The following is a 12,046-nucleotide window of genomic DNA, read 5'->3' as shown; positions in this document are numbered from 1 at the left end:
GTGTCTCAGTGAGAGGGCAGCTTCTTTCTTCCTACTTAGAGATGTTAGAAATTAAGATGGTCCTTCACGCTTTCTGAGGTCCACTTAAGAGATGCTTTCATGGTTTTTCTAAAGTGGATTCGCATTGTCCGAAAGGAGCAGCATGTGGAGATTAAGAAATACTAACCCTGCAAAGTAACTCTCTTTTTATTTCAGGTGTTTAAGGATAATTGCTGCAAGAGAGAGATCCTGGCCCTTCAGATCTACTGCAGGAATGAGGCTCGAGGCTGCGCAGAGCAGCTGACATTGGGGCATCTGCTGGTCAGTATCGGGGGTGCGGTGGCTTCTCACGTACGAAACGAGCATCCCTGGTCAGTAGGCTGCAGCGCTCAAGGACCCTGTGGGCGTTAATCTGTCTAAACACAACCAAATGTGAGAGCAGGCAAAGCCACTTAGGCATGAAATGTTCTTTTTGTGACATCATTAGCTGAATTCTCAACTGGTTTTGGTTTTTTTTTTTGTATTTTTCTGAAGTTGGAGACAAGGCAGTCAGACTCCCACATGCACCTGACCAGGATCCACCCGCATGCCCACCATGGGGCGATGCTCTGCCCATCTGGGGCTTCGCTCTGTTGCAACCAGAGCCATTCTAGCGTCTGAGGTGGAGGCCATGGAGTCATCCTCAGCGCCCAGGCCAACTTTGCTCCAATGGAGCCTCGGCTGCAGGAGGGGAAGAGAGAGACAGAGAGGAAGGAGAGGGGGAAGGGTGGAGAAGCAGATGAGTGTTTCTCCTGTGTGCCCTGGCCGGGAATCGAACCCAGGACTCCTGCACGCCAGGCCGACGCTCTACCACTGAGCCAACCAGCCAGGGCCTTCAACTGGTTTTTTTTTTGTGTTTTTTTTTTCTGAAGCTGGAAACGGGGAGAGACAGTCAGACAGACTCCCGCATGCGCCCGACCGGGATCCACCCGGCACGCCCACCAGGGGCGACGCTCTGCCCACCACGGGGCGATGCTCTGCCCCTCCGGGGCGTTGCTCCGCCGCGACCAGAGCCACTCTAGCGCCTGGGGCAGAGGCCAAGGAGCCATCCCCAGCGCCCGGGCCATCCCTGCTCCAATGGAGCCTTGGCTGCGGGAGGGGAAGAGAGAGACAGAGAGGAAGGAGGGGGTGGGGGTGGAGAAGCAGATGAGCGCTTCTCCCGTGTGCCCTGGCTGGGAATCGAACCCGGGTCCCCTGCACGCCAGGCCGACGCTCCACCGCTGAGCCAACCAGCCAGGGCCTCAACTGGTTTTTAAACAACTCCCACCTTATTTAGAATAGAAAGAAATCTGAATTCAAGTTTAATTTTGGAAGGTTTGTTAAAACCTCTTTTTTAAATTATTTTTTCTTACCTTGAAATTCCATATTATTCTGGGTATTTTTTTTATTAGTATCATTGTATCCTGAAAGGATATTTGAATTAGAATAAAACAAAGTCCTTAGCAGATAACCATTTATTTTTCTAGAAAGAGGCCTTGGTTTAATTCTTCAAAGCAATATATGGTTTCTGTGACCACCAAATAGGGTATGAAACTCAGTCTCTTGATACGGTTTGGGTTTTTATGTTTTAATTTTTCTGAAATGAGAAGTGGGGAGGCAAAGAGACAGACTCCCGCATGCGCCCGCTGGGATCCACCCGGCATGCCCACCAGGGGCCGATGCTCTGCTGTAACCAGGGCCATTCTAGTGCCTGAGGCGGAGGCCATGGAGCCATCCTCCGCACCCTTGACCTGGCATCAACTGGCCAGGGCCATCTTAATACATTTGTTAGTCTTCTCTGTGAAAAATTGGTCTAAGCCTTGGCTGGTTGGCTCAGTGATAGAGCCTTGGCCCAGTGTGAGGAAGTCCTGGGTTCGATTCTGGCCAGGGCACACAGGAGAAGCACCTAATCTGCTTCTCCACCCCTCCCCCTCTCACTTCTCTCTTTCTACCCCTCCTGTAGCTATGGATCGATTGGAGTGAGTTGGCCTCGGGTGCGGAGGATGGCTGCATGGCTTCTTCCTCACATGCTAAGAAGAGCTTGGTTGCTGAGCAACAGAGCAAGGGCCCAGATGGGCAGAGCATCGCCCCCTGGTGGGCTTGCTGGGTGGATCCCAGTTGGGGCTCATGCGGGAGTCTGTCTCTGTCTCCCCACCTCTCCCTGAATAAGAGAGAGAGAGAAAAAGAAAGAGGAACATTTCTATAGGATTTGATTGCATAGAGGCTGAAATCCGGTGTTCCTGACTGAATTTATTTTTTGTCGATTAAAATCTTTGAGTTGTCTTGCAGGTGCACTTGAAGAATGACTGCCAGTTTGAAGAACTGTCATGTGTGCGTGCTGACTGCAAAGAAAGGGTCTTGCGGAAAGACCTGCGGGACCACGTGGAAAAGGCTTGCAAATACCGGGAGGCCACGTGCAGCCACTGCAAGAGCCAGGTCCCCATGATCACGCTGCAGGTGCGGTATTGCCGTGTCTCCCCCACCGTCCACTAGACCCGGGTGCGATTTGTCCACAGGACGGCGGCTTCTAAACAGCCGTTCCAGTGGGAATCAAGAGAACGGATGGGAGTGAATAGCAGTTTCCACCTGACTTATTTCACAGAGTTAAGCTTTAATTGTGTTATACCCATTTTCATGTATGTAGTTAACATTTTCACTGCCTTGGTTGACTGTTATTTGGGGTGCTAAAAAAAAATGAAGGCTAATTAGTCAGAAAAAGGTAGATTTTTTTTTTCACTTGTTCCAGGGGAATGGCCCCAAATCCTTGTTAGGTTGATCCATTTCTTACGGCTCTGCGATGCCCCCCACTCCCACGGGTGACCTATCCTGCAGTATTGAAGGGCGCTGTCTGCCCTGCAGAGAGATGAGAATTCATCTTTTTTTTCCTATCCCTCAATTACTTTGCTGTGGTACAATACCGTGCACGTGTTAAGAGTCAGACCCCCCTCCCTATAAATTAAAGAGAAAGAGAGATGCTGAGGGTGGAGGCAGACTTTAAAAACAGTCAGTGGTGTGGTAACCCTCAACATGGGTCCATTTTTTGAACAAGTAATTCATTAAGTACCTGCCATGTGCCAGACATGGTTCCAGGAGCTGAGGGTTTCGTGGTTCACTCCCCTTCTGGTGGGGAGGGACCGTGACCGGGAGCAGGTGATCGGAGCTGGCCTCCGCATGGTCAGTGGCCGATGTCTCCGGGCAGAGGGAACAGTGAGGGACACGCAGGCTCTGAGCTGGTATTGACTGGCAGGAGGAGTTTAGGAACAGAGAACAAAGTTGAGGTACGGAGGAGACAGGAGGCTGACGGGGGGGGGGGCGGCAGACTTGGAGCAGCGCTGTGGGGTGGGGAGGGGGCACTGTCCAGGTTCCTCGTTTCCTGCACTTCTCTGGCAGGTGTGGAGGGGAGGGGATGGAGTGTGGGGTGGGAGGCATGGTGCCAGCCTGGACAAGGAGAGCAGGCAGAGGGAGGGCTTCTGGGGTATTGTGCAGGCAGAACCAGTGGCTTGATTAGCTGATGGCTCAGATGTGCAGGACGAGGTAAGGTGACATCCAGCGTCTGTAACCAGAGGAGCTGGATGAACCAGTGTGGCCAACCAAGGGGGCATTCGTGGAGGATGGCGAGCTTGCTGGGGGGAGGGGCGTGGTCTGGGATACAGGGCCATTTTAGTGTGTGGTCCTTGCAGCCACAGACAGACGGGCCAGTGGAGAGCAGAAGTCAGGGCAGGAGCTGAAATCCCGAGACACACAGGGATGCTGAGAATGACTGCTGGGAGTGCTCGCGCAGACTGCTCAGAGGGAGGCTGTCCAGCAGGGGCGCAGCCAGAGTCAGGGGTTGGGAGAATGGGGGAACGGGGCTAGGAGGCCGCACAGGGACGGGCTGGGGTTTGCCTTCCGGACACTCAGGGCGGTGACTGACGGGGCCACCTGGTGGGAGGAGGCAGGGAAGTGTGGCGTGGTGTGAGGGCCATGGTCGGACTCCTGGTGGGTGTTCTGAAGCACTTCTTTAAAAATTTATTGTATAGAGACAGAGAGAGGGAAGGAGGGAGAGAGAAGCATTCATTTGTTGTTCCACCTTGTGCACTTGGTTGCTTCCCATGTGTGCCCTGACCAGGGAACAGACCCACAGCTTCCACGTATGAGGGACACGCTCTGACCGACTGAGCTCATCGGCCAGGGCCCCTGAAGCACTTCTTGACCAGAGTTTAGGAAAGGTTTTTGTTTTTCAGTTTAAAATAAGATGTGCTTTTTAGTATTGGCTTCATGTTTACCTAGCTTTATATGACTTTCTCATGCCCATGATTTGCTTCCGTTGTGAAATCATTTTCCTCTGTGACTCCAGAGTAGTTTCCAGTTGTTAGGAACTTCAAGTATGGTGTCTTCTTTTGGAGAAGAGCAGTAATATTTGTCACAGCTGAATAATTTTTTTAGTAATTAAGGTCAGGTGAGTGAGACAGGTGCCGAACGGGCGATACTCCTGGCCTGGCACATGTTAGTGTGCTGCTCTCAGGCGTGCATGTTGCTCCTTGCAAGAATCAGTTACCTCTGTTTGCAGAATAAATTGCCTTTATTTGCAGAATAGAATCCAGTAATTAATTTTCATTTGAGAAAGAATTGTAGGGCATATCAGTTAAATACCATGTGAAAGTGAACTGTGAGCTCAGAGGAGGCTGTGATGAGAGACCGGTTTTAAGATAACGCAGTGTCCGGCTTCATGAGGCGTTTGTGTGCGCTGGGAACTGGGTCTGTGCTCACCTCCCCACCTGGTGGCGGAGGCTCTGCGGCTGCGATGGGAATAAAGCACCACGAGGAGGGGCCGGCTGCAGGCAGCATTTGACTCCATTCAGTTTGTCGGCTGCACAGGGATGAGAGGCAGATGTCAGGTGCAGAGGCACAAAATGAGAACGAGCACGTCTGGGGCCGGAGCTGTGTCAATATGAGATTCCTGAAAAGCTTACTGCGTGCATTCTTGTCACGAAAACTGTTTTTAACCGTTTCAGTGCTGTTGACACTCCAGCACATGTTAAGGCACGTCACGTGGGTCAGGGCCCGTGATCGTACGCGGGCCCTTGATGCGAGCAGGCGGTTGAAGCCCCCTTGATGCCCCTGGGCCTCCTGTCCCGTCCTGCTGTGATTTGGTTCCCACGTCTTGATTCTTTCAACTCGGGTACTGAGTCTCGCCCTCGGAGGCCCTGAGTGTCTACGTTTACAGAGAGCAGCCGTCTGTGTAGACAGACCCGCACCCTGGCCCACCCCACCTTCTCCCCTTCTCCCGCACTTTCCCATGTTTTGTGTCGAGTCCACACATTCAGTGCGGATGAAATGTCGATCCATAAAAGCACAGACACTCTGACCGCCACGTTGCACGTGAGAGAGGTTCTTCCCTCTTATCTGTGTTTACACTTTGCTGTTAACGTCCTCACGTTGATCGACGTAGGACAGCAAAATTTTACATCTAGTCTAGAAATGACCGGAGACCGGTCTCTAAGCGGTCCTGTTCGTTGTGAAGAGCTGGCAGTATAAAGACCCCATTTGATGGTAGAGTGCGCACACGGACTAGCTGGCGAGCCTGACGGGCGCCGGGCTGCAGCGACCCCGAGGGGAGGGTTCCGTGCTGGCAAATTGCAGAGGCAGTCAGAACACGGGTATTTTGTCTGGCACAAGTACATGTACTATGAAACTTTTACTTTTTTTTTTTTTAGTGAAGGGAATAGACACACAGTTCAGGTTTGTGGCTCCAGGGGTTACTCCTGGGCAGGGGGAGAGGGGAGACGGGACAGGAGCAGACAGGTAGATGGAGGCTGTCGGCTCAGGTCTGGCCCCTGGGGGGTCGCCACTGGTCCTGCTTGTGGCTCACACGTGTGTTCCGTCTGCTTTGTGTGCATATCAAAGTTACCTGTAATTTTGCGGACTAATTTCATTAGTCCTCACTTTCTTACACCCCAGTAGAGGAGTGTTTTAATGGGTGTATTCTCCTTTGGCTTCTGTAAGAAGGGACTGCAAAGTTGGTGGCTTATAACAACAGGGACGCGTTCTCTCACCGTTGCGGAGGCCAGAGTTTAAAACCCCACACTCCGGAGGCTCCGAGAGGAACCCTTCCTCACCCTCCCGGCCTCGGGTGGGGCGCCACGGGGCGCACAGGCAGCCGCCTCCCTGCAGCCTCTGCCTCCACATTCGCGTGGCTGTCTTCCTGCTGTGTGTCCTCTCCTCACAGATGGACCCTGGTCATTGGAACTGAAGACCCACCCTGATCCAGGGCAGCCTCACCTTAACCAGTTACTAGTCCCAAATGACATCACGTAAGGGGTTCCTGGTGGACGTGAATTGGGGGGAATCATTGCTCAACCCACTACACTCAGCAAAACCCATGGGAAGTCAGGTCACAAGCAATAGAAGTAATTAATAATCAAAAACATGCGTAACCACACACTATTAAAGAATTACAGCCTGACCAGGCGGTGACACAGTGTATAGCATGTTGAACTGGGATGCAGAGGACTCAGGTTCGAAACCCCAAGGTCGCTAGCTTGAGCATGGGGTCTCTAGCTTGAGCCCAAGGTCACTGGCTTGAGCAGGGGTCACTTGCTCTGCTGGAGCCACCTGGTAAAGGCACATATGAGAAGCAATCACTGAACAACTTAGGTGTCTCAGCGAAGAATTGATGCTTCTTATCTCTCTCCCTTCTTGTCTGTCTGTCCTTATCTGTCCCTCTCTCTGTCTCTCATATAAAAAAAAATTGTAAACCACATTCGTTGCCTTTTTGACCTGCCAGGTGGTCAGAGATTGGCACGGGCAGGGGCTTGCACACTCAGGTGATGGGAACATGTGCGTGGGGGCCGTAGGAGGCAGTTTGGCAATATCTAATCCTATTTAAAGTGCCTATACCTTTGATACCGAGCAAAGCTTGCGTGTACAAGTCTCGTGCTGGTATCCACACACAGATCTGCAGAGACGCATGTACACAGATGTTGATTGGTCGCCCCCCCTCCTCTCCCCTTCCCTCCCCTCCCACCATTCTCCCCCACCCTCCCAGAACACTGCCCCTGACCCTTACTTCCTCCTCAGGGCCCTCCCTGCCCGCCCTTACCCTCTCCAGGGTGATTGTCTTGTGCCTGGCTGGCCTGGTGAGGGAGGTGGGAGAGCAGAGCATTTGCTGTGTGAGCTTTGCAAGCCCAGGACCAATTCACCTCCCGGCTTTGGCCTTTGGGGGTAGGGGCAGCAGGCTGAGTTGTCTGCCCCAGGCTCCCCACTGAAGGACAAAGGGACCAGGAGCTCAGGGTGACTCCGGCACCAGGAACTCGGGGTTCTGAGCATAGGCAGGCAGGGTGGAAAGCCAAAGCTGATACCCCATGGGGGAGGCCCGGTGGTCAGGTGCATTCTCACGAGCCCTGAGTATTCAGGGACTCACCCTCGGGGGCCCTGGGACCCGGCCCAGGAGCAGGGCAGCGTGTGCTGGGGGCCGGTCACATCTGCGCTGCAAACCCGCAGTGTGGGGCCTGGCCCTGGCCCCCCCAGGGAGGAAGGGTGTCCTCGCTCACTGGTGTGGGCCACCCTGGTCCTCGGCCCCCAGGTCCTCGTGCCGCTTAGTGGCAGCCTGACCAGAGGCCTGGAGAGAATCTGAAATCCCGTGCCGAGCTGTCCCCGCACAGAGGCCTTGCCGAGCCTGCGTGTGTCCTCGGCCCTGTCACCTGTCCAGTGTGCTCTGCCCGCCCTTCACTTACAGACAGGTGCCTGTGATGAGGCCGGCGGCAAGGCGTGGAGTAGCTAGCTGCCACCACCTGGGCCCTGTGAGGTGGAGATCTGCGCCACGCCAAGAGGCCTCGAAGCAGAATTGACCCGTTTTCCACGCGCTGTGGAGAATCTCGAGATCTCAGGGCAGCGATTTAAACACCCAGGAGGTCTCACTGTTTCGGGCACCTGAGAAGCATTTCCCGACCCCAAACCGAGAGACCAGACAGAAACCTGTCTTCTCCAACCCACTGAAGCCAGACCTGCGGCTGGCCCTTGCCCCCCCTTGCCTCTACGTGGGTCGCTGCTGAGGGGACGCTGCCCCCACAGGGTCGGCACTCGCTCGGCCGGTCCGAGTCAGTCGTCAGGGATGCCTCCGCGTCCGGCACCCAGACTCTCGGTGTCGGGACTTCCCCGGATATCTGCCGTGGGCGGTCGTGACTCCGGGGCAGTGACAGGGAGCAGAGCACTTCCCTTGGATCCTCGTGGGGGGACATGAGGGATCTCTGTGGCTCAGCGTTAATGACACTTTCTTTTCCTCCACCAGAAACATGAAGACACTGAGTGTCCCTGTGTGGTGGTGTCCTGCCCCCATAAGTGCAGAGTCCAGACCCTCCTGAGGAGCGAGGTAAGGGCGTGGCGGGCCCGGTGGTCAGGGAGAGTGGGCCTTACTTAGGTGGCCGCTCTTCCCTTTTAACAGCCGACACTGAGGTTTCTGCACTGTCGTGACTGCAGGGCGGGGAACCTCGTGCCATTCCGGGAAGTCAGAGATTCAGAAGCGGGCAACGAAAAGCTGCCACGCAGTGGGTTCAGCACAAAACACTGTTCAGAGTAGAGAAGGTGGGGTTACCTTACCGTGCAAGCAAAGGGGACGCTTTCAAGGGAGCTTTAAATCCGCAAAATTAGGATTACTGGATATTATCTCGAGGAGACAAATGAATTCAGAGACGCTGCAGAACCATTCTGGCTCCACATGCTGTGCTGTGCTGGGCTGTCCGGGGCGGGGAGCGAGACAGTGAGGCGGCGGCTGCCGCATTGCCGGCCGCGGAGAGGGCATGCTTGCAGGAGACCGTGCGGCCCACGCACCTGGGGCCGCGCTTCCTCCAGGGTGGGCAGGTGGGTCTGCATGGTCTTCACTTGAGTGGGATGTGTCCAGAGGGGGAAATTCCAGGGATTCTTCATGCTGCATCCAGTCCTGACCTGGAGCCCCCTTGGTGGCCATTGGAGGGGCCGTCATGGCTCCCGCGGACACGTGCGTGTCCCCGTAGTCTTGGTGCTCCGGTCTGGGGAGTCCACCCACATGGGCCTCTTCAGCCGCCTGGAATCTTACTGCTGGGTAGCAGGTGTGGGGGGGTTCAGTCTCATGTCCCCACTCAGTGAGAGACGCAGGGTGCAGGGAGGATCCCAACAGCCACTGTCACTCGAGGGGCATTCTCGCACAAATGGACTACCGGGCAAGGGCAGCGTCTTGCCTGGCAGCTGGTCCCTGGTCCCCAAAGGTGCCTCTCAGAGTAGCCGGGAGACGCATGTCGATTCTTTCTCTCAGTTCAAATGAACATACAAAGGGTCAATATACGGTTAAAACAGTTTTCAGGGTTTTATACAGTGTCCTGAATTTTTACTCACTTAGGGCTACGTGAATTAGGGACAAAAGCTGCCTCCCATTTTGCCTCTGTGTTATTTTTATTTTAAAAAAAAAATCTTTAAGCCTGCATTTATCTCAGGTTTCTGGTGAAAAGGTATCATCAGTGCATAGATTATCCTTGTCTCTGTTCCAAAGCACCTGTAAATTCTATAAGGCTCTGAGAGTAATGATCAGAAAGCCAATTCAGGGAAACGTGTGACCCTGAATTCATAGCAGGGCACTCAAAATAATGTCGAGCTCCCTACGGCCCTGAGTGACAGCAGTGTCAGCCACAGGTGCGGCGTGGGCAGTGGAGGAGTATGTTTCCCGACTTTATTTTTATTTTTATTTTTTTGCGTTTTTCTGAAGCTGGAAACAGGGAGGCAGTCAGACAGACTCCCGCATCCACCCGACCGGGATCCACCCGGCACGCCCACCAGGGGGCGATGCTCTGCCCATCTGGGGCGTCGCTCTGCTGCATCCAGAGCCATCCTAGCGCCTGAGGCAGAGGCCACAGAGCCATCCCCAGCGCCCGGGCCATCTTTGCTCCAATGGAGCCTTGGCTGCGGGAGGGGAAGAGAGAGACAGAGAGGAAGGAGAGGGGGAGGGGTGGAGAAGCAGATGGGCGCTTCTCCTGTGTGCCCTGGCCGGGAATCAAACCCAGGACTCCTGCACGCCAGCCAGGCCGATGCTCTACCGAGCCAACTGGCCAGGGCCCGTTTCCCGACTTTAAATTGACGTCACTACACGCACAGTCTCTGGCTGCGTCTCTGTGCCGGCTGCCTGTAGTGAACGTTCTGAGCGCCTTCCCCGGGTGCAGGCCTGAGCGTCCAGGCTGGGGTCAGAGGAACAGCGGGCATGCGAGGCTGCTCCGTCTGCGAGCACTGCTGCCCTGCCAGAGGGTTGGCCTTGGCCGTGGATGGGCCGGCCCTTCCGGCCACCCTTCAGCACTGCCTGGCCCCTCCTCTGTCTCAGCAGCAACATGACAAGAGAGTGGTCCTGTGGCCCCCTTCCTCTCCACCCGAAGCACTGACCTAAAGGGTAGGGTCTGTCTTTGTCAAGGAGACTGAGGAGAAGTTGTAGAACCAACCATCCCCGCCAGAGGGGCGCACCATGGGCCCATGGGGGTGCATGGAGCCCTGGTACATGGAGAGACGTCCCACGCCCGCTTTCCTGACTCAGAGTCTTGTTGTTCCTGTAAAGTTGTCCCTAGAGTTTCCTGGTGAGGATTTATTTCTTCAATAAAAGGAGAAATGCCCTTACGTGGCACCAGCCTAATGCCTAGTGCTGTCTTCCCGACACGGGCATTCTGTCCCCTTTTCTCCTGAGGGGCACTGCGAGTGCCCGTGGTTTGTGTCCGACGAGTTGCCGCCGTGTAAGAGGCACAGAGGCATGTTCCTCTGAGTCGGGCCACCCCCTTCTCCTCCCAGTGCCTCCTGATTTCCTCCCACCAGTGAGAGGTGACTGCATTGGGATTCCTGTTGTTAGAATGACTTTAGCGGTCTCTGGCAGCTGCGTGCTTTCATGGCCACGCAGAGGGGAAAGTCCTATAGAGTCAAGAAGGAAACTCATCTCCAGTTATCTCGAGTATTGAGCGTTAATGGTTCATCGTGTAAGCTTGCTTTGGAAATTATATTTATTTTTGTGTACCGTATACGAGGTGTGTGGCCCAGTTGTATCCGGAATGCTTTCTATTATTTTTTGTGTTTGTGTTTCATGCAACTTTTATTTATAGTCTTTAAATGTGCGTTTCAGTTTATGTTGTTTTATTTTCCCCCTTTTTTTAAATTCTGGCTCTACAGATAGCCTGTCACGTTTTTAACAATTCTAAAGAGAATGCAAGTTTAAGCAATGTTAAGTGACTGTTATCGCTGTATATCGGTGTATATATGTGTATCCGCGTGACGAGACTCAATTTACTGTGAGGAGCCCGGGAGCAGGCGACATGTGCGCACCTGCGGCCCGGCTCTCTGTGCCTTGAACCTGTTTGAACATGCTCACGCGAACGTTCGTGCCACAACTCACGTCTCTTTCCCGTTGCAGTTGAGTGCGCACTTGTCAGAGTGTGTCAATGCCCCCAGCACCTGTAGTTTTAAGCGCTATGGCTGCGTGTTCCAGGTCAGTATCCGACATCGGTCCTTCCCCCGGTCGCTGACGTTCCGCCATGAGAGAAAGTTAGCATTGCATTCCCATTTCAACGTGCCCGTTCCGGACTTTTAGTCTGTCACGGAACCGAATCACCCCGCAGGCATGGGTGGCAGAAGCCACATGCAGCAGCAGACGGGGGTGCTCACTCTCCACGCTAGTGGTGTTTTGAGACCGCAGGTCAACACCGGGGCGAGAGGAAGTCAGTACATAGTACGATCCTGGGAATGACAGTGTCTGCGAGCAGCTAGGGAGCCGGTAGCTAGGGAGCCGGTAGCGCCGGCCGTGGTGGGCGGGGCTTCGGGCAGCCGCTTCCGGAGGCCTCGGCCGTGACAGGCGGCTGTGAGTGGCTGTCCAGCCCGGCATGGCTCCCGCAGTGTGCGCGCGGAGCACTGCAGTAAGGACCATACAGACACGTGTGTCTGCAGATGCATTTTGCATACAAGCCACACCTCCCAGGAGAACGCTGTGGAGAGGACATCTTCCTCACGGCCACACCCGGGTTGTGAGAAACCCGTTTCTGTGCTTTTTATTTATTTTTTAACACTTCTCTGAGAT

The 12,046-nt window shown here is 54.3% G+C and overlaps 2 protein-coding genes across 7 annotated transcripts in view; both read left to right on the top strand.

The window, feature by feature from the left end:
• Positions 1-12,046, top strand: part of AMN (amnion associated transmembrane protein) — a 145,178-nt gene that overhangs the window by 97,902 nt on the left and 35,230 nt on the right. The gene's annotated exons all lie outside the window — the stretch shown is intronic.
• Positions 1-12,046, top strand: part of TRAF3 (TNF receptor associated factor 3) — a 128,671-nt gene that overhangs the window by 97,914 nt on the left and 18,711 nt on the right. For all 6 annotated transcript variants that reach the window (XM_066343945.1, XM_066343942.1, XM_066343943.1 and 3 more), the window contains 4 exons: positions 196-300; positions 2,287-2,454; positions 8,267-8,347; positions 11,387-11,461. In XM_066343945.1, coding sequence (XP_066200042.1) covers positions 196-300; positions 2,287-2,454; positions 8,267-8,347; positions 11,387-11,461 — 429 coding nt within the window. The remainder of the gene's footprint in view (positions 1-195; positions 301-2,286; positions 2,455-8,266; positions 8,348-11,386; positions 11,462-12,046) is intronic.

The sequence above is a fragment of the Saccopteryx leptura genome, chromosome 6, assembly GCF_036850995.1.
Source record: "Saccopteryx leptura isolate mSacLep1 chromosome 6, mSacLep1_pri_phased_curated, whole genome shotgun sequence".
Lineage (NCBI taxonomy): Eukaryota > Metazoa > Chordata > Mammalia > Chiroptera > Emballonuridae > Saccopteryx > Saccopteryx leptura.
This window is presented reverse-complemented; position numbering and strand designations above follow the sequence as displayed.